Consider the following 26,112-nt stretch of genomic DNA (forward strand, 5'->3'; position numbering starts at 1 on the left):
GTTGCCCCATAGACTGCCAAGTCCTCCTAACTAACACCCTTGTTCAAAGAGTCTGGGTTGGTCCTATGCTGGTTTTCCAGCTGTCAGACTGGAGTCCATGAGCTCTGCCTTGAAGAACAGTTCATTTACTATACAGATCAATGCTCTGATGACTCAGTATAGAACTGATAGTACAACTGACCACTGGAAAAATAATTTATGAAACCAAAGATCATGCCATGAAATCATACCTGTTTGAATCTTACAAAATTCTGAATGTTCCAATTCTAGATCTTCTATCAATTGGAAAATCAGTTTGTTGATTCCCATTCAACATCTACCTGGTAAAGCCCAGTCACTCAGTTCCCTGTGGTAAATTACTTTGGCTCCATGAATGAGTTTTAGGCAAATAGAGTAGAATTTCAGGCCATTTTTTGTGGGGGAGTAAAACTCTAATCTCCCAGCTCAGAACTCACTAAAGAAGAGGCTGTTAAGTTGCATAGCCCTCTTGTTATGCTGACTTTTTGTTTTGTTTCAATAAAAGAAAGGAAAGGAATCTAATTTCTCAAATACTTTCTTGGTTTATCTTCTGCCATGGGGACAAAAGTGGCTGCTGAGTCTCAGTAAATTATCTCATCAATGGAAAGAGAACAACTGAGAAAATGCTCCCCAAACCTTCAATGTGGATAGGGGCTTAAAAAAGTGAATTGAAAGAGCAGGGATTAAATTGCAAGAAATGATTCAGCTTCTAGGATTGCTGACAATGTAGAAGTCAAGAGTGTGGTATTTAGTGTCACATAAGTATTGGTTCTAGTTTTTGCTATATTACTTGTAAGAACAGACTTTGAAAGCCTTTCCTTACTGATGCTCAGTTTTCTCATTTGTAAAATTGTAACAGTGTCCCTTTAATATGAGTTTTCAAAAAGATATTAAAAATATGAAATTAATTCTATTCTTGGCAGAGAGGATATATTCTATCAATTCTTATTTTAAGATATTCTGATATTATAAGACCCAATAATCTTCCACAATTTCACTTCTTAGGGTGTCATTGACCCACAGGTGAACACAGTCCAAAAATTTAAGTGGACATTTCCAGAAATAAACAACTCATGAATTTAAAATTATATGTACTCATTATTACTTCATCCTACATAGAAGTTAAATCAGCCTGTATTCAGCCTATCCATTCTATATATACCACCATCCGATTAGCCACCAACTTTGTTGGTATTAGCATTTCAGCATTGCACTTAAGTAATCATTATTTTACTTAATACTGGCCCCAAACTGCAAGAGTAGCAATGCTGGCAATTTGAGTAAATTGCTAGTAGTATTCTATTTTGTTAATTGATAACAATAAATTTATTTTACACATTGAACTGTACAATAAGATGTATGCATAGGAAAATCATGTATAAAGTTTTATACCATGTATAAATTCAGGCATTCATTGAAACACATATGCCCTATCTAAGGAAGTACAGCAAGATACTTGTTTTCATGGTACTGAACATTTAAACATCTTACGCGTACTCTGTTACCAAAATTCTTTTGAAGTGTTTTGTTTCAGGAGTCACTTCAAGAGTTTAAAAGGAATTTGACTTTGATGCAATTCCCAATGTTACCAATGGTTGTACAGGTAGCATGGGGCTAAATTAGAGACCTTTAGTCAACCTCTTACAGTAAAGTAAATCAGAGAAAATAATGCAATAATTGTCAAGGACTTGCTTTTTTTTTTTTTTTAACATTGATTACAGAACTAGTCCTGTCATCTGGGAGGTTTTCTTCTTTGTAGCATTTTGGCAGCTTGACAGTTCATCCACTCTGTCACCATTAGAGGTCTTAACCACATTTGCAAGGTTACATTTTAAAAAAGGGGAAATTCATTAATGTATATGTAGAGGGAAGTTTCTGTTTAGTCCAGTCCTACAGCTGTTTAGTCCCAAATAAACACACAGACGCTAATATTAATTTTAAACTGTTTGGGCTATGACTCAGGTTTCTTAATGGCTAGCTGTCTCTTAATTATTACCCATTTCTATTAGTTATGTATTTTCTCATGGTTTTGGCATGGAGAATGCCCAGCTTCTAAACTTCCCAGTAGCTACATGGTCTCTTGCTTATGACTCACTCTGTCTTCCTCTTCCCAGCATTCTTGTAGACTGGTTGTCCCATCTGTACTTCCTGCCTGGCTTTTGGCCAATCACCATTTATTCATCAATCAATAAGAAAAACATATATTCAAAGCATGCAGAAGGACATCCTACATCATATATAACCTTACAAAAGTGGTTGAGATTCCTGCTGGAGACAGAAAAATCTCATGCTAGTATTTTCATACACCTCAAAGTTACACAGAAGTTGAATTCCTATCTATTATGATATATACTAATTAAAATAAATAGACAGAAATCTAATCCTGGCACTTCAGAAACAGTTTTTCAAGGAGACATCTAAAAGTGTTAATTTTCTCCATCCCAGCTCAAGATGTGCCCAGTGTTTCTTCCCTCCACCCACTCAGCTTGAAAGCCAATAAAGCTTTAAGTATAAGTCTACCCTGTCTCATGCAATTAAACCAGATCATGGGACCTTACAAATGAGGTTTGGTAAAGGGAGACTCATTCAGTAGTGCTTAATGAGGCCAAAGGCTTTTTTAAAGGTACCTGAAACTGTGGTCTCTCAATTGATAGACCTGTTTGTGTACATGCATAACAAAATTAAGGACTTACATTTTTAATTTCAACCATTGTTGGTTTGCCTTTCAGCATGAAGTTCTGCCACTTTTAAAAGGGCTCCCAAACCATATAAATTGCAGCAGCCTTTACTTGTGAGTTTATTACTTATTTAATATTTACCCGTGTGAATATCATATCTTGTAAACCTACTCTGCTTTAAAGAAATATCTTTGAGGCCATTGAATCCACATAAGCTCTATAAATAGAGGCAAATTAGGAGAGAAATGAGAACAGTTGCCTAGGTTACTGGACACAACCTCAAAATGTCAACAGCAGCAAATGAATTGGAGCATATCAAATCTTAAAATGATTCTTGGTGGGATAAAAAAAAAAAAAGTACCGATGTTCACTGCAAGTTCTTATTGGTGGTACCAATAACTACCTCATTATTGCTTGTCTACAGGCAGTTAACGAACATCCTCCACTATGAGAATGTGAAAAAACCTGCCATGGTTGGGTGGTTTACTTAAAATAAAGAATGGATTGGTTTTAATAAGCCCTATTTATTATCCGAATATACTTCGAATATAAATGTGTACTGAATTACCACACAGCATATGAAGAGACATGACCTCATTACCTGCTTCATGATATAATTTAACTTGGGTTATTATGACAAACAGTGCAAGGAGACCTGGGTAAAATTATAAAATGTGACAGCCCTTCCACAGAATGCTGCAACTTTTCTGATCATCAGGTTCTTTCATCTCAGTTTTACTTCTGTCAATCAATCTGCTTTACCATATCTTATATTTTCCTAGAATTTCTTGTGCATGTATTTTTATGTATATTGATTTGTACATCCATATGTTTGTGGATATGTGGGTGCAGTTGTGTGTGTGTGTGTGTGTGTGTGTGTGTGTGCATGTTGTATGTGTATGAAGTTCAACCTCCTCAGTGACTTTCAGCTTTAACTTTAGAGACAAGCTCTAGTATTGGCTGTGAGCTTAAAGAGAAAATTTGGCTGGCTGGCTACCTCCTGTCCCCGTGTCCCCAGCACTTGGATTTCAAATGGATACCACAACAAACAGTTTGATAATAAGTTATGAGGATCAAACGCAGGTTTGCAAACTTAGGTTTGCAAGGCAAGCACTTACAGACTTAGATATTTCACCAGGCACTTCCATATATTTATGAATAGCAGGTTCCATCAGACCTCTGGTCTGTGCCCCAAGGTTCTCCAGTGTTTCCCCTTTTTTACTGGACATTCTCATATGTCAAGATTTACTAACACATTAGCTCACAGCACTGGTACAGTCCTCTCTTCTAGACTCTGCCTACAATTAGACATAGGCTTGGCTCTTTCCTGTAATTGATGGCTCATAGGCACTTGTTACACTCACTATTTCCAAGGCTAAATGCCTCAATTTACCTTACAAATTTACTCAAAACTTATACTCCTGTGGCAATTTTAAAAATTCAACAAAACTCAGTTCTATATTTAAGAGTAATTTTGTAGTCCTTCTAAAGCTTGTCATAACATACATTCTGCATTTTCTATTCTCTTTAGATTTCTGTAGACTTATCTATTATTTCCATAATACCTGCTATTAGGGACTTGTATCAGGAAAGATTTTGGCCTAGGTTGTTGTGATAGGAAACCAAAGTCAGAATGCAGTATATGTAACTTTGCTTAAAATTCACATGGGCTGAAGTTAACATTGTGTGTGTGTGTGTGTGTGTGTGTGTGTGTGTGTGTGTGTGTGTGTGTGTGTGATGAATTATCTTTCCATGATGAAAGGTGCCTTCTGAAGATAAGCTTCTATTCTCCTGAAAAACTGGGAGAACAGGAAGAACAGGAGAGAATCTGGCTTGACTGTATTACAAGTGGATGGTTCCCACCTTGTAGAAGACATTTATAGGTGATAAAATGGAAAAGAAGCTTTTAAAACTATCTTCTTCTTAAAGAGGCAAAGAAATAATTTGCAGTCCTAAATGTTACAAAGTGAGTGTTCTAACAAAGGTGAGGTAATGGTACTGGAATCCAATGAGGAATTATTGACAGTTCATTCATGTTCATATAGGACATTCTGGACACTTCCTTGGTTCAAATACTGACATTTATTACCTGTATTGCTGTATCAGGTTCTGACATTGTCTCCTGTTTCTGCTTTTACCTCTCAACATGATGCTTACCATATTTACTACTGTGGTAGTCTAAATATAATTGGTTCACGTAATATCATAAAGAGTGGCACTATTAGGACATATGTCTTTGTTGGAGTGGGTGTGGCCTTATTGGAGGAAGTGTGTCACTGTGGAAGAAGGTTTTGAGCTTTCCTATGCTCATGATTCCTCCTAGTGTTCCCAGATGACTTCCTGTTGCCTTTGCCTTGTAGTGCTCTCAGTTACTACTCCAGTATTATCTGTCTGCCTACATGCTGCCATGCTCCCTGTCATGATGATAATGGACTGAACCTCTGAAACTGTATGCAAGCCCCCCAATTAAATGTCTTCTTTATAAGAGTTGCTGTGGTCATACTGTTTCTTCACAGCAATAAAAACCCTATGTAAGATAACCACCATACTTAAAGAAAATAAATCTGGGTCTGAGTGACATTCTTTTCTGTTAACATAAAATTCAGTCCATGACTGCACTGTGTGAGGGAACACACATTGGTAGGGTTCTACATTGGTTCATAACTTGTACAATCTCATATCTAGATAGACTCTTTCAATCAGGCATCAGTGACACAGATATTCTCACATCCACTGATAACATTCATTGTTAGAATGGAAGATTTCATGCTTAAGTTTGAACTCTGACTTAATTTGGAGTTCAGTCTATTAAGGTATTAACACATGAGGGAACATGCTTATTTCAGGTCTCTCATATTTATAGTGTTAGGCTACTGTATGGTACAAGTATATCTTGTGATCTATAAAGGCTGGTGTACTGGTTATAATGTGAAATGTCCCCCATGGATGCATTTGTTGGCATCCTTAGTGCTCAGCAGGTGGTCCTGTTTTGGAAGGTTTGGAAGGAATACCTTTAGGAACTAGAGTCTTGCTGGTGGAATTGAGTGACTTGGACAGGCTTTGGGATTATTTAGTAGTTCTACTTACTATCTGTTATTTGTCTCATGACTAATGACAGAAAGTAACAGATCCCTGTCACATATGCTTTGACCACCATGATAAACTTTTTGAGTCACCTGTAACCAAAAATAGGCTTTCCCATTTAAAAATGTTTCTTAACAGGCATTTGGCCACAACTATAAGAGAAGTAATGAATATATGTGGTAAGAAACATTTTCTCCAATGGTGTCTCTTTTAAAAAGAACTCCAGTTTCCAGGCCTACAGTACAAGTAGGCCTTTAATCCTCATAGTTTACATGAATCTGATAAATCTTATTCTAAATTGCTAGGACACTACTCTAAAATAATGAATGGTTGCTTACAATTTATGTCAGGGAACATTGGTAATAAATGCTCTGCCATTTTGCCAAAATCTTCAGGTGCCTGCTTAATTCTTGGTTATGTAAGACACAAAAATCTACAACATTGTTTCTTCAATTGGAAAAGAGTAATTCTTTATACACATAAGTATATAATATGATGTTTTCATGTATACATTTACAAGGTAAAATGATTAACTCAAATTATTTAACAGACCCATCACTCAGTATTTATTTTTATAATACTCATGTAACAATTTGAAATACAAATTGCTTAATTTAAATATAATCTGTTCTCTATAAACTCTCTTCTGTCTCTCTCTCTCTGTCCACATTTAGGGTAGATCAACCTGCACTAGTTGACCTAATGTAGAAATTCTGTCACAGAGATAGAGGTTTGTTTCAATGATATCTCTAATTACCAATAACTTGATTATTGGTATTCATTGCATACCCTTGTGTATAGAGGCTCATAGGCATATCATAATATAAAAGTCACTCAGTGAAACCCCCCATAGTCTTTAACAATTTCAAAGCAATTCATAAGTTTACATTCAGTGTCTTTTGAGAATCAAGATGCCTCTTAACTGTGATCCCCTTCAACTTAAAAAAACAAAACAAGTGCACATTTCCAATATGAAATAGTAAATATTCCCATTGACAGCAGAGAAACAAAGAAGGGGGCAAAGCAGAGGCAGAGTAAGATTTAACTAAAGCAAGACCAGAAGTCACTAAGTTAAATAACAAAACCTACAGCTCCATGTCTAGTGTCTGGATCATTGCAGCCCCAAGGGACTTGGCAACACTCCTGTTTCAGGACGTTCACATGAAAACTTATATCCTCTCTCTTGGATCAGTTTCACTTTATACCTACAGCCTTTCATGATGATTATTCCATAGACTGGTAATTGTAACAGATGAGTGTCTGTGTTGAAACTTAGGTTTCTCCTTCACTACTTCATTGGGGCCGCTCAAGGCATCTCTGCAGGGACTGTCAGCATGCCCTACATTGCCTTTCCTCAGAGCTCTGAAGGTATAAGATAACTCACTTCCCTGACCTCAATTCCTGGATATTTCTGCAAATAAAGGCAATAGAGTGTGGATAACACTGTCAAATCCTTCTTCCAGTTTGGCAAATACTGTGACTGCCTTGGATCATAGATGCATTGGCCGTGGTATGCTAACCTTAAACAAACATTCTTCTAGGCTGCTGGTTTGCGCTGGTAATGCCATGAGCTATGCATTCACTTTAAACTGCCATTTCAAGTTAATTTGCATCTTCACAAGATAGAACATTGGATGAAGGGGACTAACCCTCACATCACATTTCTTGATGTCCCTGGACAGAGCACATAATTTCTCTTTGGTGGCTCCATTATCTATAGCAATTACACATGTTATTACTTCACTTTATCACTGACTTTCATCTTGACCATATTCTTTTACCTTACCAAACTGAATACTTTTCGTATTGGTCTTCTCCATTCAATAAGCATATAACAGCTTGAATGCTATCTGTCTGGGACTTCCATCAAACATATTAATCCACTAAGTCTCACAAAACAGGATCAGTGTAATAAACTCTTTGCTAGAATATAGCTTCCTTGACATCTGCATCATCTCCCATTAGTGTTTTTACCCCATCTGAATTTCCATGGTCAATGCCTATACTATCTATCTTTCTATTGGCATTCTGTTCTAACAAACGCTCACCATAATGGCCCATCGAACTCTGCTTAGAGCAGTCCAAGGATCAAGGGGTTTTCTTTTCTTTCTTTTTTTATTTATTTTATATAACCAAGTCCATTTAAATGAAAACAAACATTTATACACAATATTTTGGAATTTGGGCGTAGTTCTTTCTAAACTACTTCCTGCTGGTAAGGGGCGCTGTCATGGGGGATTCTAAGAAGATGCAGAAATCCTTGCTGTAGTCTGTAAGCCTGCTTTGTCCAGCTGTTTTGAATGTAGGATCACCTTGTACTCTGTTTCAGGAGGTCTGGCTTGATCAAACCACATTAGTCTGGAAGGAATCCAAAGCTTTTCATTTTCTGTGGAAACAAAAATAGAAATCCCTTTCCCCAGTAACTTGTCCTTGAACTTAAATTTTGGAGTCAAAGCATTTTTTTTATTTAATTTATTATTTTACATGTCGATCCCAGTTCCCTCTCCCTTCCTCTCTCTTCCCTCCCTCCTTCCCTCCCTCTCTCCCTCCTTTTTACCCTCTCTTTCCTCTCACATGCACCCTAACCACCCTCCTCTCCCATCCCCCCACCCCAATTCCATATGTAGGGGAATGCCATCCAGTTGGGGTCATGTAGATCTGACAGGTCATGTGAAGTAGGAACTAGGGCTTCTCTCCTGTCTCTAGGTTAAGGCAGTTACCCTTCCATGGGGGATGTGTTCGCAAAGTCCTTTTGTGCACCAGGGATACATCCTGGCTCCACTGTCTGAGGTCCCTTAGACTGCTCAGTCCTTCTGGCTGAGACCCATATTCAGGGGGACCTGTGTCAGTCCCATGCTGGCTTCCCAGCTATCAGTCTGGTAGCCCATTAGCTCCTCCTTGTTCAGATCAAGGGATTTTCTAACCAAAGTTCTAAAATCTCTCCCAGTCTGCCTGCAAGTTAGTTGGCAAGGCCCATCAACCAGTTGTCAAGCTAATCACAGCAACACTTTTCAGTATCATTTTTTTTCTGTGTTAGTTACTTTCTCAACACTATAATCAACTATATGAAGAAGGGTTTGTGTTTTATTTACACAGTCAAAGAGTATGCAGTCCATCACAGTATTACTTGTCACATTGTATCTACAACATGAAAGCAAGATTGATGAACACTGGTGTTCAACTTGCCTTGAATTTCAGATTCAGTCTAATTCCCTATTCCATGGAATAGTGCTGCCCATGTTAGAGTAGTTCTTTCCAACTACACATTCATATATATGTTTAAAGTTTTGTCTCAGAGATGGTTTTAGATCCTGTCAAATTGCTACTATATGGGGGGGGGGGCGTAAATTTAGAAAAACCCTGTTCTTATCAGATAGGCATTGTAAAATATTGTCTTTGATTTTAAATAGATGATATAGCCATGGGCCAGAAATGATATGATCTGTAATACTTTGTACATGCCATTCTGAATGCTGTGTTGAAAACAATGTGGGTGTGATGTGATGCAGGGTATCAAAGCCATTGCTGTATAGTGATCAGAAATGATAGAGGTTCCCACTTATGTTTTAGATATAGGGGATTTGGAAAATGGTTGGCTGAACATACACCATGATGTGTGAACCATTCAGATCTTCTCAAGGATGAGTATTGGATGTAATGCATGCAGAGACAATAGTTATGGGTAACCTAAGATATTTGGGGGCTTAGTTGGGGGCTTAGTACTGAGAAAATGTTCTACCTATTTTTGTTGCTATGGAAAGCATTGAATTGAGCCATTTAGATATGGCAGAATAAATAAATTTTGAGTGCATCTGGTTGAATTTTTTTTTTTAGAAAACCAAATATAGATGTGAATTAATCAGATTTGAAATTTACAAACTGAACTAGAAATTATCTTCTATGTATCATTTTCTGTAACAACTTTACAACCTTCTAAACTTTAGTTTTATCCATTACTCAGTGGCCGTTTCCTCAAATCCAATTTTAGCTGTAGGTCTGCTTTACTTAATATTCAAGTCTTGCCTTCCACAAATTTCTTTGCAGGCACCCTTGATTTCAGTATTAGCTTTTTAGTAAGGCCACAGTTGAGAGCTTGTTTACATCTATAATGCTTCCCGTAGCCACAAAGGCATACTAAATTATAAGTGGATAGTTATTGCACCTCAGTAGAAATTACACTGTTCTCACAATAGTAGCAAATGTTATCTTATTATCAGATTTTTAAAATAAATATAAAGGCCCTTGTTGATAAGATATTTTGAAAAACTAATATACTTTACACAGATATTAGTAGTATATTAATAACCACAGGAGAATTTTAATAAAGTGTTTTCTATTGTCATTAAGAATTTTGCCACATATATTTGAAAAACGTCAAGGACATATCCACAACAGACTACTCCATATCTATAGGCACATATGCATACAGGCTTAAGCACACTTTGGTACTCATATTTATGTTAAAAATAAAAAACATCCAAAGACCATTGATAATATATAATGGTCCTGTTACAAGAAAGGAAATATATGCAATTCTGTGATGAAACTGTTTAATAGGCATAAAGAGATTTCATACTAGAGTGAGATGCTAACATTAGAAATATAAGCATATATATTATGGTTCTAAATTTTCAATGTAATTTGAATAGTCACATATACTCATATCTAACAAGAATGTTAAAATTAAAAAGAGTATTGTAATTAATTGTCCTAACCTCTTGAAGTCTGGATACAAATTATTAAGCCATTTTCCCTGATGATAAAGTAATAGAATTGCAGAATAGATTCAATGATCCCTCTTTCCAGCCTGATCCTGTGGAATGGAGTAGAACTCCCAATTGTAACTCTGTTTTTTTATTATGTTGAGAAAGGTTGAAAGCATGAGAAAAATCAAGAATCAGACCAGCACACCAGAGAGTTCTGCCTGTACAATCTGGAGAGGCCCAGTGCAAAGTATCTCTATGAGGAGAGACTTCTTACAGTTGCCTTATTGACATAGATGTTGTAATACTGTATATTTCCTGTATATTGCATGGAAATATTGAGCAGGATCTCTGGTCTCCACATAAAAGATGATGGTAGGAAGTATTTAGCACTGATATGTGACCAAAACATCCCATGGGACTGCTAACTGAATTAGGTTATTTTGTGGAGATGTTGGTGGCTAGTAAGTTTTTTGTGGATGAGGTTTTATCTTCCTTTTTGTTTTTGCTTTCTATGAATCTGTTTTACATACTCCTGTGTGTAAACAGAATAATTTGCAAGCATATTGTATATCCTACTACAAACACAAAAACAAACAAAAAAAGAAAAGAAAAAAAGAAACATTGTTCACAGACTTTAAATCCCCTGCTTGAGAACCTTAGGCAAAAATCATTCTCTCTCATCTTTTATTTTGAAAATGTTCCCAATTACCATAGATTTTGTTTGTGCGGTATTTGCCCACAGGTTGCATTTGAGATGGTGTACATATTTCTGTAAGCTTGCTCCAAGTAGCCTAGAGTTTTGCTTTTGGGAGCCTAACTAATTGAAGATTTAGTTTTATTTCCCTTTTGTGCCATCTATAGACATGGCTTCATCTGTATCCCATCTCAGTCTAAGCTCTCACATTAGATGCTGCCTATTCAGTGGTGGATCTTATTTCCAGTCCCAAATGGGATTTTACTTGAGAAACACTTGTCTGCTGCTAAATACCATTCTGGTCCAGATGTCTGCCTCTCTGAATTTATGTCCAGAAGACAGGAAGAATTATGTTTTGTTTATTTAATTTTCTCATGCACTCTGGCCATATGGACAATTTTAGAGTATTGTTAGTGCTGTTGCTGTAGGTTTTTCTATTAACCCAGTGTTTTATTGTGTTCCACATCCACAAAGGGACTTTTTAAAAGTGTTTTGAATCTTAGGTAGTAACTGTGCCATATTTTGATGCAGAATTTGATGTAGTTATTTTTTCCATATATGTGTGAGATAGATTCCAAGAACGCTGTGAATACATTGATTTAGAGAAGTTCATGTCTCCTGTCTAAAGTGGCATCATGCTAGCTACATGTGTCCTCTGTTCAATTTAATTTGTCTCTTAATAATTAACAACATCTAAAGCACTAAAATTACTACAGTCAATTTTCTGTAGTGCTCAGGTACTTATGACAAGAGAGAAAGAGCCTGTGTATTTCAGTGAAGACGTAATTTTCTCTAAATATTTTTGAACCATGGATGGTTGAATCTGCCCTTTATGGGACTGAAGGAATATGGAAAGCAGATATTTTGCATCTACAATAATTTCACAAGAGCATAAAAAAATGGAGTTGAATTGTGCACTCCATATAAAGATTGAAATCCTTTTATTGAGATGTAATACAAGAAGTGAATTTTAGGTTGTATCAAGTCTTGTGACATTTCTTTGGACAATTACTGTTAGCATGAGTATTTATTGATAACTATAAGCATAAAAATATACTATGTAACTCTACACTTAAATTTGCTTGAGCTGTCACTATAATGCATAGCAATCTAGGGTATCTCTTGTTTCCTTTCTTTTGTCCTCGGACATTAAAGCAAAACATCACAAAGAAGCTATAGAATATAATTCCATACTATATACACAGAGAATATTCAGTGTTAAACCATTAACTCATTATGCAAACTAGTGTTAGTATTTTCTGGGTATATTTGAAGCATACTTCATCCAAATGAATGAGTATTGAATAGAACAGTTAAACCTACAAACAACTGCTCCCCCCTCCCCCAGTTTTAATTGTTGCCTTTTCCCAGTTGTGATAGACCTGTTCTTCTGCCTCTTTAATTGCTTTCTCCTCATCATATCCATGCATGATTTACTTCCCCCTAGAATAAACATTTTGTTAAAATCTTGAAAAAGAACTGAAAAAAAATTCATATTTCAAAATTAATGTTTCATTCTTATATGGCAATGCTTTTAAATATTTTTTTATTGATAGAGTTTTGAGATGTTCTAAAGCTAACTCTTGCCTAACTTAGTCATTACTTGCTTGCAGGATTCTTTGCAATTTATTCAAGCATACCTATTTATGTATTGTCCTTATGCATTTCTGTTCTCATCTTGTGACTCTCTATGTTGCTCCTAAATACTTTAACAGACCTTGCGAAATACACAAATGATAGACATCGATGATCTTAAAGACAATTAGAATATTGGGTTGTCCTGATGTCATCTTGTATATAGTCAAACATTAGTATCAAGTGAAATGCATGGGACAGTGAAAGCAAAAGGACAGGGAGAAAGAAAACTGGCTACAGAGGTGGTCTCAGTATGATGTGTACGAAGTTTGTAAATGATTTCAAAATTTTCACTGTAAGAAAGCAGTTTGATTATAGCTTAATTAATTCTCAAAATATGGAAATTTATACTAATTGTGGATGTTAGATCACAAGTGAATCAGTAATTCCTGGGTCATGGTAGTTACCAAGAAATAATGTTTGTTTAATTTCTACAATAACATACACCACTTCATGCTACATTTTAAAACCCACAACTTGATATATTAAGACATATTAAAGAAAAAAGAGATACCATAATAGAAGGAGCCATTATAGTCTTTTTTAATTTTTTAAAATTTATTTTATATAACAAAGTCCATTTAAATGAAAACAAACATTTATAGACAATATTTGGAAATTTGGGCGTTGTTCTTTCCAAACTACTTCCTGCTGGTAAGGGGCGCTGTCATGGGGGATTCTAAGAAGATGCAGAAATCCTTGCTGTAGTCTGTAAGCCTGCTTTGTCCAGCTGTTTGGAATGTAGGATCACCTTGTACTCTGTTTCAGGAGGTCTGGCTTGATCAAACCACATTAGTCTGGAAGGAATCCAAAGCTTTTCATTTTCTGTGGAAACAAAAATAGAAATCCTTTTCCCCAGTAACTTGTCCTTGAACTTAAATTTTGGAGTCAAAGCATTTTTTTTTATTTAATTTATTATTTTACATGTTGATCCCAGTTCCCTCTCCCTCCCTCCTTCCTTTCCCTTCCTCTCTCCTTCCCTCCCTCCCTCCCTCCCTCCCTTCCTCCCTCCCTCCCTTTTACCCTCTCTGCCCTCTCACATGCACTCTAACCACCCTCCCCTCCCATCCCCCCACCCCAATTCCATATGTAGGGGAATGCCATCCAGTTGGGGTCATGTAGATCTGACAGGTCATGTGAAGTAGGGACTAGGGCTTCTCTCCTGTCTCTAGATTAAGGCAGTTATCCCACCATGGGGGATATGTTTGCAAAGTCCTTTTGTGCACCAGGGATACATCCTGGCTCCACTGTCTGAGGTCCCTTAGACAGCTCAGTCCTTCTGGCTGAGACCCATATTCAGGGGGGCCTGAGTCAGTCCCATGCTGGCTTCCCAGCTATCAGTTTAGTGGCCGTTAGCTCCTCCTTGTTCAGGTAAGCTGTCTGTATGTGTTTCTGCAGCCTGGTCTTGTCCTCTCCATCTGCATTATAGTCTTGAAGAGAATACTGACTCTAGAGAAATGTCCAGAAAGCTACAAGGATGACCCCAACTAATAATCTGAGCAGCAGTGGAAAGGCTACCTTCAATTCCCTTCCCTGATAATGAGATTGATAACTACTTAATTCCAATATAGAGCTCTTATCTAGTAGCTGATGGAAACAGAAGCAGACACCCACAGCTAAACACTGAACCCAAATCCTGGAGTCCAGTTGCTGAGAGAGAGGAATGATAAGAAAATGGGGTCAAGACCAGGCTACAGAAAACACAGAGACACATGACTTGAACAAGAGGGAGCTCATGTACCCCCAAGTGATATCTGGGAAACCAGCATTGGACCAACTCAGATCCTCTGAACCCGGGTCTCAGAAGGCCTGGACAGTCTAAGGGACCTCTGACAGTGGAACCAGGATGTATCCCTAGTACAAGAAAGGAATTTGGGAGCACATTCCCCATGGAGGGATACTCCCTTAACCTAAAGGCAGGAGGCAGGGTCTAGTCCCTACTCCAAATGACTTGACATATTTTGATGATCCCTCCTGGAAGGCATCACTCTCCCTGTGGAGTGGGAGAATGGGATGGGAGGGGAGTCAGCAGACATGGGAGGGAGGGAGAGGGAACTGGGATTGATATGTAAAATAAGAAAAAATAATAAATATTAAAAAAACACCCAAGTTGATAAGTAAATGGTATTTCGTGCAAATTTTTAGATACCTCATAACCTATATGTACTTGATGATAATGTATGACACATAATCCTCAAATACAGATGTGAATGTTCACAGGTGTTATACCTAATTTAAGTAAATGATAAATGATAATTACATTTATATTATATTAAACAATACTTCAATATTAAACTGTACCAGCATGTACATACATATATGAATATTACTTATGGGCTTATGAATATTACTTATGGTGAATGCCATAAGTATTTGAAATTATGTAGTGTTTTACAAAATATTTTCATGTCATATAAAATATTATGTAAAATATTGAAAAATTCATATTTCTTGAAACTTTGGGAAAATATGTTTATCACTTACCCATTTATTCATTCAAGCACTTATACATTTTATATTATTATATTCATTTTAAAGATCAAATATAAAAACACTGGGAATCCAGCATGGGACTGACTCAGACCCCCTGAACTTTGGTCTCAGCTAGAAGGACTGAGCAGTCTAAGGCAACTCAGACAGTGGAATCAGGATGTATTCCTGGTGCACAAAAGGACCTTGTGGACACATTCCCCATGGAGGGATACTGCCTTAACCTAGAGACAGGAGAGAAGTCCTAGTCCCTACTTAAATTACTTGTCAGATTTACATGATCCCACCTGGATGGCATAGCCCTACATGTAGAGTGGGGGTGGAAGTGGGAGGGGAGGGTGGTCAGAGTGTATGAAAGAGGGAGAGATGGAAGGGGGAGCTAGGGGGAACTAGGATCAACATGTAAAATAAAAATAAATAAATAAATAAATAAATAAATAAAACCATAGAAAAAATGCTCTTAGAAATAGTAGCCATCTAAGATTTATTTTTAATTGTGCCTATTTTAGTGGGACAGTATTTATATAGTTTTTCATGACTTAAATGAGGCTCATTTGAATTTGTTTCCAAATTATATTCCATGCTTCCTTACTTGACTAGATTGAAATCCTAAATATATAAATGGTGCATATCCTGCACAGGATTATTCCATACTTTTTCCATCATGGATAGAAGCACCTCACTTCATCCTGTAGCCATCACTAAATGCTGAATGAGTGCATTGAAGGTGATTCAAAGTCAAAATTCTGACAAAACACCAAACTACACTATAACAGAGGAGTGGGTGGGGTGTGCTGATATAAACAGGAATGCTCATATATAAACAAACAGATCTCCAGTAACTCACAGTCCTGTCTTCTGTTTTATTTTCTGTCCTTGTGCTCAGGCTAGCATGCCTCCTGTCTATTTCCAACCAATTTACTGTAAACTGGGGCATGAAATTCAGGTACCTAAACTCAGGTGCAGAATGGAAGAGAATAAGATTTGAGTTAAATACTGTGGTGCGTGCATGTCTAGATCATGTTTGAGTTGCTTACAGTCTTCCCAATATTTATTTACTGCATTGCTCAAAAATTTATATACTGTCTGTTTGCATATCACAAGAGCATCTCAACATTCTGCAATAGTGATTTGCAGAAGCACAATACAATTGAATTTAATTAGTTTAAATCCTGATAGCAGCTAGTGTTCAAAGAATTAAATGTGTAGGTGTTTAGATATGTTGCAGTTATAGTTTTTATGAACATTTCAGTTGTGTGTTAAAGTAAATAAATGTATATGGGTATTACAAAATTTCCTGGATAGTTTTAGGCTCTTTCCAGAGAAAACTGCATCCTGTACAAAGGCCATATTGTATCCTGGGCTAGCCAGGATTCATCTAGCATTTGGAAGTTACTTAATAGAGGGTGCTGAGACACATGTGGTATCTCTGAAGGAGCCCTGATGTTGACCATGTGGCTATGATATTTTTGAAGAAGTGTAAAAACAAAAATGAAAAAGTGAAGTTAACAGGATCTGATGATTGTTTCCATGTAACAAAAATCGTCTTGTGGAAAACAGATTGCATACCCTCCTTTCGGGTTTCTAGTGTTGAGTAAACAGTGCTGTCAATAACAAGGAAGGAGAGGAGACTCAAAGAATTGTCTAATAACTAGCTAGCAATTTCCAAAACTGTGACAGAGTGACTCAGAAAGTAGTGCATGCCTGTTATTAAAAGAGATAAGAAAAAGAGTTTTAAAAAGTAAGATGAAATGAGAATTATATAGATAGCTTAAAAACAACCTTATAGCCTAGTTATATATGATAAGGTCATTGTACCAAGGCTGTCTGGACCTCACTTTGTTGGGAAGACAAATACAGTATTCCTAGTTTCCCAAGGAAGATGATCAGAGCTTTAGTATTTTCTCATGCCAATTAAATTCACCAAGTTTGTAAGGAATGTGATATAGTATACATTTGAGAACACTATTTGTCAGGATATAGTCTTCCTGTCATGATAATCTATTTTGGAAGATGATATATAATAGCTCCACTGTTTGGGGTTTTTGAAACACTTCAATATAATTTGAAACATTGTAGCAGTTCATATCTAAATATTATTATAGTCAAGTCCGAGCATTATGGATATCTTCATATTGAATAAAGTAACAATCATCTCCTGAAGTTCTGTGATATCCAGTCTGTGTTCAATCTCTCCATCTGTAGCCCTGAAAGCTAGATACAAATTGTGGTAACATGTAACTATTTCATATAGAGTAAAAATACTTGAGTATTTGAGATGCCATTTTTTTAAAAAAAAGAGAGCATTTTCCATTTTGTTATGGACATAATTTCCATGGTTGTGAAGTGTATGTATCATGCTTTAGTATTCTATTATTAATTAAATCATATATTCCTATTAATAAAATTCTAATTCTGTGTTTATTACATAGGAGACTATAAAGTCTTGTGATGTATCTAGGAATTAATTGTCCACAAAATGTTTATAGTTAAGAAAAACAGAAAAGTAGTGAAAATGGAATTGCCAATATGTGATAATATATATCACATATTCTCCTACCCTGTTTAGTAATATTTTAAGACCATTTACATTCTCTGGGACATACAGTTCCTTATATAGTATGTGAAATATGTGAGTGTACTTTGTGGGTGATGAGGTAAGTGTCACAATTAAATATTTCTGTAGTCTTTGTGACTTTGGGGCTCATTTACGCAGTTCTACTTTGGGCTCTGCAAGGCAGGACAAGTGAACAATCTGCCCTGGATTCTTCCAAGGAGCTTTTAAAACTTAGGCTTAGTTTAAATATTTTATGTGTTCTGTTGATAAGCACAACTTACCAAAGACCTTCATATTTCTGGTTCTATTTTCTATGTATGCATACACATACCTTTCATCCAACAAAATCTGTGTGTGAGTTTATTATTGCTCAATATTGACTTTTACATTCCTTGTTACATGACTCACACTTGTCAGCATTTAAAGTTGTATGAAGATCTATATGAAAATCCTTACTCTTTTCCTTTTATGAAATCTTCCCCTTATCTTTGATTTCTAAAGACTTACATTTATTTACCATTTGTTTGCTTTCATGACTGTTAGGGGAAACCTATACATGTAATATTGTAGGTATTTTCCTCTTTAGTTCTTGGATTGTTATTTTTGACTACTGGAAATTGAAGTTGGGTTTTCATGCATTTGGACTGAACTACCACTGAGCTGTTTCTCCAGTGACCCATATTTTTTGTTTGTTTTTATTGAAAAACAGGGTCTTACTATGTTAGGCAACTGACTGTGACCCTTCTTTCTTGGCCCATCAAGTAACAGGGATTAAGGCTTATTCCGACAGGAAAAGCTAACTTGTAGATATACAACCCCCAAAATCAAATTATTTGTTATCAATTTGCTCCTATTTTCAGAGGACTTATATTCTAGGTAAGACTATCAAAAATTAAAACAATAGAAAATAGGTTGTCACCTTTGTTAATGGTGGCTCTGTTTTCAAAGACTTTGCTTTAGGGAGTTGCATTTTTGTATTCAAAATGATTAGACTATAACAAAAAAATCATAAATGTCTATAAGGAAAGATTTGGTAAGGTATTCTGAATTCTACATAGACTAGAAATTAAGAAAAAAACCCTGCTATTTACTATTCAAAATATGCCCCAAAAGATGATAAAACAACCTAACACAAATAATAAAGAAGAGAATAAGGAAAATAATAAATGGGATATATCTCAAGATATTTATGTGAAACAACAAGCAGCATTGTATTGCCTAACTGGAAGGTACAGAGTTTGAAAGTAAGAAAGAATTAGTGAAACAAAGGTTATTACTAATTACCCCATGAAACTCCAGTTTCAAATATGTAGCTCAAGAAGGAACCAAGATTGCTCACTGCCCACAAAAGACAAAACAAAACAACAACAACAACAACAAAAAGGAATATCTTCAAAAAGAGTAACACAAAACAAATGATGCCTGTTGCACAGTGAGTACATGACCACTTACACAATTTATAAAATGGAATCCCATTTATAAACAGGAGTACCTTCCTATTTACAAAATGGAGAGCTGTCCTGTTTAAACTGTTAATCACCTATCTGTTTATGTAGGATTGTGGGATACTATCCAGTTTACATAATGGAGTACCACCCTGTTTACACAGTAAAATACCATCTTGTTTATACTGTGGAGTATTGTCCTGTGTACACAGTGGAGTACTGTCCATGCAGATCAACAAGCAGAACATAAATGTGTGCATCACTTAAGTTGCAGATCAGATATGAGTTCTCAGCATGTAATAGCAAATACAAGAGTTCATGGATTATGAATTCATAGTTTTTTGTCTATGAGTTCTGTAACCCAGATACTGATTATCTTTCTAGGGGATCACTAGATAAAGATAGTTAAAGGCTTATAGTGTATCAATGATATGCTTTATTTGATTCTGTTGCTAGGTACATATATTTTCTCAAATTGTAAGAGTAATTCCAGAGAAATAGTCACTGCACAGAAGAGCACACCAACTGGTTATCTGACATCAAATTGTCAGAGCTGAAACTCACATAAAAGTAACATTATATAGACTGAGCATGATATATATAATATGTAACAACAATTAATGAAAAAAGAAGCCATGAATTTAAAAAAATAGCATAAACAAATATATGAAATATTTTAAGAGAGAAAGGTTGCTGTAATAATTTCAAAACATGAAATAAATTATTAAAAATATTTTCAGCGATATATTTATGACCTAAATATTCTCCTGTTTTATTTTGTTATTTTAAGTGACAAGAATTGTACAATTGAAGTAAACATTCAAATAAAAGAGGAAATTAGTGCCAGAAAGTAGAGAAAGAAATACATAGGATGAGATGAACATACAATGAAATGTGACAGATACATTATCTTTAGCAAAATAGAAAAATAAACAAAAGCAAGGGTTGCATTTCATGAGGTTTCTAGCCCATATCAAAAACTTACTATGAGAACACCCATCACATATGTAGATTTATTTGGCTAGGTTTGCTTTTCCTTTTTCCCCAATTAAATATTTCTAGAAATGTAGTTACAGTCTATGATGAAGACTGTAGAGAGAAAACAAATTCTGACAAGTGTTATGTATTGGAGAATACCTCTGAGGACAGTGTGGACGTTTTGGTGCATTTGAAATGACACTACTCATGTTTGTTGTCATGGTAATAGAACAAGAATTCCTGGCTACACTTCATGGTTTGAATTATGGTTCAAACACTGCCCAACACTAGACTTCTTTATTCAAATGCTTATTCTCCTGGAGATATTTAATTTTCCTATTTGTAAATTGGGATAACACTAGCACTTAACTCATGGGACTTTCAAAAAGATGGGACCTCAAATTTAAAAATAAAATGGTGCCTAAGGAGTATGGCACAAGTTGATGGCAGCTATTTTCATTATCTTTGGTTTTAAGTTCCCAAATTAATAGATATACAGTGCAATATCATTCATATGGCAAGAACCCACAAAGTTATTTGTATCAGAATTCTATGTTTTAGAATTTGTAGATTCAGGTATCTGTATATCTGATTATATATTGCAAAGTTTCTACTTGACCTACTTTTTTAAACTTCATTCTTATTCCTTTTCATACCTTGTACAAAATAATTCAAAAAGCATTTTTTTTAAGCTGGAATCCTCAACATAAAGTATTCTCTTGGGTTTTACTTTTAAATTTTCCCAGTGATTGTAATTGATTGATGGAATTTAATAAATTATTCATAGATCAACTTAAACTCTTCAGTAAAGGTGTCAGACAGAAAATTAATGTTTCATTATTGTTGCTGTCCTGTGCAAAGTATAACTAGAATCTTCTAGAACTTTCAATTTTACAAACTCTTGCACAACTATTGACTGTTCTCTCGTCAGATCTGAAAGTTGTTTGATTGTAACTTACTATGTCAGTTGAGAGTATATGGGATGCAACGTATGAGTATGCTATTTGTGACGGTTTCCATTGCCACTGGGCTCCCTTAAAAGAAGGGTAAAAGTTGTAATTTTTGTAATTTTGTTTAGGGTAAACTTATAAAACTGAATTAAGGACTTCTTAGAGATCATAGAGGAGATCAGTGTCATTCCTAGCAATAGATCTTGGAATACTCTTGACCATATTATCACCGTAATATTTTATTGTGTCATTCATTAGTGAATAACTTTCCCAATATTCCCTAAATTTCCATTAGCATTATGGGTTACTCTGGTTATCAGTATCTTAACATTACTACAACTATGATTAAAACATAAAGGCTAAAAGTTACTTGGGGAGGAACAGGTTTATTTTATCATATATTTACTGTTAATAGTTTATTACTGATGGAAGTCAGGGTAAAAGTTCAAGCAGGGTCACAACCTAGAGGCAAATACTGAAGCATAGTTGACACAGGGGTGCTGCTTTCATGGCTTGCTCCTAACAATTTCCTCAGTCTCCTTTCTCATACAAGTCAGGACCATCTACAATGTTCCCAGAGTACTGAGTACACCCAAATTAATCATTAATCAAGAAAATGCTTCATAGATTTTCCTACAAGTCAATCTGATGGAGATGTTTTCTCAGTTGTGAGTCCTTCTTCCCAAATGACTCTAGTTTGTTTTAAGCTACCATATAATAATAATAATAATAATAATAATAATAATAATAATAATAATAATATGATATATCCAGCACATCCAGTACCACAGACTCACTATTTCTCACATATAGTATGTCCAAAGATGCCTCTGTTGAATCTATTTCACAGTTGTTAGTACTTGAATGTATAAACATTTTATGAGAGGAGCAAAATAATGACCAGTATTCAAGATGGAAAAACCCATTTCTGTTTCCCAGCTCGCTTAACGAGTTGACAGCTTACAATTTACTTAACATGCTTGTGTATTACATTTGATTCTGGTATTAGTGAGCTGTATCTTCATTTATGTCCCTTGCCCTAAGCCACCAGAAGTAAGAGCTGCTTGGTTTTTAACACTCTGAACAGGACACATCTCCTAAGAGAGAAAGTAAAGAAAAAAAACCACTACTTTCAATTGGTAAGAAAGATAAATTGTATAGCTCAATAATTAAAAATCTAGCCTCTGGGCTGGAGAGATGGCTTGGTTACTAAGGACAGGCACTATTCCTGAGGAATTTCTGAGTTTAGTACCAAACTCTCTGTCACAACAGCTCCATAGGGATTTTCACCTCTGTTCCTCACCACACTGTGACCTATGTGCTCATACACATCCACACGCAAACACACCCCTGCACCCTCTGCATTCACACCCTCCACATACACAAACACATGTGCATAATTACAAATAAAATCTTTAGAAAAAAATCCTAACCTCAGGAAGCTTAACTGTAGTCTTCAGAAGAAATTAAATGGAAAAATGAAAATGTGCTGGGAATATGAATATACATTGGTAAGTTTTCTTTTGAATAAGAAAGAAATATGTCATTTTTTGAATTCTTAAACCTGTGAGGCTTATGCTAAGAGAGTTTAAGGGAACCACACCAGAAAGCCTTACTCTCTGTTGTATTTGCTATGGCAGATATCAGGCAAGGCATCCTAATTCCATGAGTCTTAAGCACAACAGGTTGAGGTCCTAGGTTAGGTTAGTAATAAGCTAATGATAAATGAAAGTTAATACATATTGTTCTTTGATTTATATTTTTGTTTGTATTTTCAACTTACCATTATTCTAAATTTTTTAAAGATGTGGCTTCCATATGTATCCCTGGCTGGATAAGAACTCTCTATGTAGACCGGGCTGGCCTCAAACTACTAGAAATCATTCTGTCTCTGCCTCTTGAGTGCTGGGATTAAAGGTACGCATAACCACACCCAACCTAATTTCTTTATTTAATTTAGCTAAGCTTTTTTGTTAGTATATACTACTGATCCAGTGAGGAATGTTTTTTACTATTTTTGAACCTAATATTCAGAAAATCACAGTTTTCTGATATTGCTTTCCCATGTAGATATACTCATTCACTAGAATCCAGAAATACTGATCATATTTTTTATGTAAACAGTCTAATAAGAAACTCCAATACTCATATTTTGTCCTTTACAAGACACTCCCCTTTCCACGTATATATACCTATTAGAAAGTATCTGACATTCTAGTGTGTGTTAATGTGTGTGTGTGTGTGTGTGTGTACGTGTGTGTATGTGTGTATGTGAGAATATGTCCACAGACATATATTTGTGTGTTTATGTCTCTCTCTGTGTACATGCTTGTGTCTATATATGATATATGTGAGTGTGTATTTGTATGGGATTGTGTTTGTGTGTGCGTTTATCTGGGTGTATATGTTTGTGTCTGAGTATGTGTGTTTGAATGAGTGTATGTGACTTGAGTGTGTGTGTGTGTGTGTGTGTGTGTGTGTGTTGTTGGGATTAGATTTGGACCTGGCTGTTTGACAATATAATAGCAAAGACAGCTTCATAAAACTTTATGGTCTTTAAAATATCAAATCAATTTCATTTCAGGATTCTTTTTTTTTTCTTCTATTTGACAAAACTGACAGTTTCCATTCGCTGAGATTTAGAATTTGGTGGTGTTAGAATTTGCATGGTTTCCTACCAAAGCCTTATTTCAGATGCAATGGGAAGATGCAATTTGCATGCTGTTAAGAATGTAACATATCCACAGAGTGCTATCATGCCAAAGCAGATAATGTTTGCTGCTTGAACAGCACCTCTAGTCCTTTTATGCTAATAAGGGAGGGTGCCCTTCATAACTCCTGCCCTTCACTATTATTCTTCCATGGGAACAGTATATATGCTAATATGGATCTGATGATTTTGCTTGTGCTAAATATACATATTATCTATAAGCTTATATGAGCATATTGTGTAATTGTTTATGAATATATATATATATATATATGTATATACAGTGCTGAATGAAGTATATATGTGTATGTGTGTGTATTCACACATAGATAAGTAGACATAGTGTAATTCCAAGTAAATTTTATTTAATTTTATCTTTTCAAGTGTTCTATTAATATAATTAAGTAATGTATTTGAGGAATATACATTTTTAACAAATGTGATGTTTCAGATTCAATTTAAAATTTGGGTATATTATAAAAGTAGTAGCAGGCTATTTTATAGAGGAGAGTTAAAACATCAGAACCAATGTCTACCTTTGTAACATCAAATGTAACTGTATAGTTTGAGACCAAATATTTAAAATTATGTAGCTTTTCCCTTTTGAATCAAATAGGAAACCTTAGATTGGATGATTTTAACTCTAGGTATCGTGATTTTTAAATGAACTATTTGTATAACTGTACCGTAGTGACTGCTTATTCCTAAGATGCTACATTTGTAGAGGAATGATTTTAAATTGAACCATCACATTTCAGGCTAAGATGACTCAACTGCCTGAGGCAGAAAAGGAAAAGATTGCTGAGCAAGTAGCCGATTTCAAGAAGGTGAAGAGCAGGCTGGATGCTGAGATTGAGATCTGGGATGACACAAGCAATGACATCATTGTTCTTGCCAAGAAGATGTGCATGATCATGATGGAGATGACAGACTTCACACGGTAATTTGTGGGAAATGAGGTGTGATGAAGACTGGTCATGGCTGCATGTTTGTCACATTGCTGAAAATTCCAACTTTTGCTAAGTAGAAAGGGAAATGTAAATATAGAATTAGAAATATAGATTTACAATCCTAGAATTGTGGTAAATATAGCACCATCTTATGAAATAATTACCTTGTACTCTCTTACCTTCACATTCTGCAGCAGGCAATACATTGCTTCATGATAACAACTATCTCTCCATAGAAATTGATTGATAACTAGAGCATGTTCTCTCTGAAGCCTTGTGAGGGGTTGATACCTATTGTGATATCATCAGGACTTGTGGCTTGAGGCATCCTTGAAATGTAAATAAGTATATTTAAAACACAAGTGCATAATGATTGCTTTCTCTCTCTCTCTCTCTCTCTCTCTATATATATATATATATATATATATATATATATATATATATATATATATCAGAAGCAATATAAATGTCTAAAAATTTTTTAGAAACTTTGTGGTAGCACAGTCAAATTTTCCCTATACTACTATAGTCACTATAGTAGTGGGATCCCGTAAATGTATTCTGAAAACTGAATGGACTTCAGGGCCCATCTCTGCGTGCCACACAGGGGCTTAGATCCTGTAGCTGTCATATACTCAATTGAAAATGAGAATTCCCCCAATGAGTTGAACACTGACTTTTGTCACTAACTTTTTATAAACAGGCTTCAGAGCCTTGTTTTCTCTATTTTCTGGTACCAAATACTTGTTCTTTATCCTCATTTATTGGCCCCAGTTTGGTGTGGTATTGGGATTTGTTTGTTTCTTTGTTTTGTTGTTTCTTTTTTGTTTGTTTGTTTTTTTGAGACAGGATTTTTCTGTGGTTTTGGAAGCTGCCCTGGAACTAGATCTTATAGACCAGGCTGGTCTTGAACTTACAGAGATCTGCCTGCCTCTGCTTCCTGAGTGCTGGGATTAAAGGTATGTGCCACCACCACCTGGGGGAATTAAAACTATGAGAAATAATCTAGTTTGATATTAAGAAATTTTGGAGACCCAGCTTACAATGGCTACCACACAGAAAGAAAGGGTTCACAAGAAGAGGATCAGACTGAAAAAATGAGGAGGAAAAGGCAACTGTGGAAGTTCTTGAGGAAAAGATGGCCAAATGTGAACAGGCAGTGAGTGGTTATTGAGCCCAAATGTCAAGGACCTCTGATTCACTTGCCCAAGAAACCT

General features: G+C 35.6%; 1 protein-coding gene across 1 annotated transcript in view; it reads left to right on the forward strand.

Annotated features, from left to right (window-relative positions):
• Ctnna3 (catenin alpha 3) overlaps positions 1 to 26,112 on the forward strand; it is a 1,153,843-nt gene that overhangs the window by 984,298 nt on the left and 143,433 nt on the right. The window contains exon 10 of the mRNA XM_051186834.1: positions 24,704 to 24,885. Coding sequence (XP_051042791.1) covers positions 24,704 to 24,885 — 182 coding nt within the window. The remainder of the gene's footprint in view (positions 1 to 24,703; positions 24,886 to 26,112) is intronic.

This window comes from Phodopus roborovskii, unplaced genomic scaffold (assembly GCF_943737965.1).
Source record: "Phodopus roborovskii unplaced genomic scaffold, PHOROB, whole genome shotgun sequence".
Classification (NCBI taxonomy): domain Eukaryota; kingdom Metazoa; phylum Chordata; class Mammalia; order Rodentia; family Cricetidae; genus Phodopus; species Phodopus roborovskii.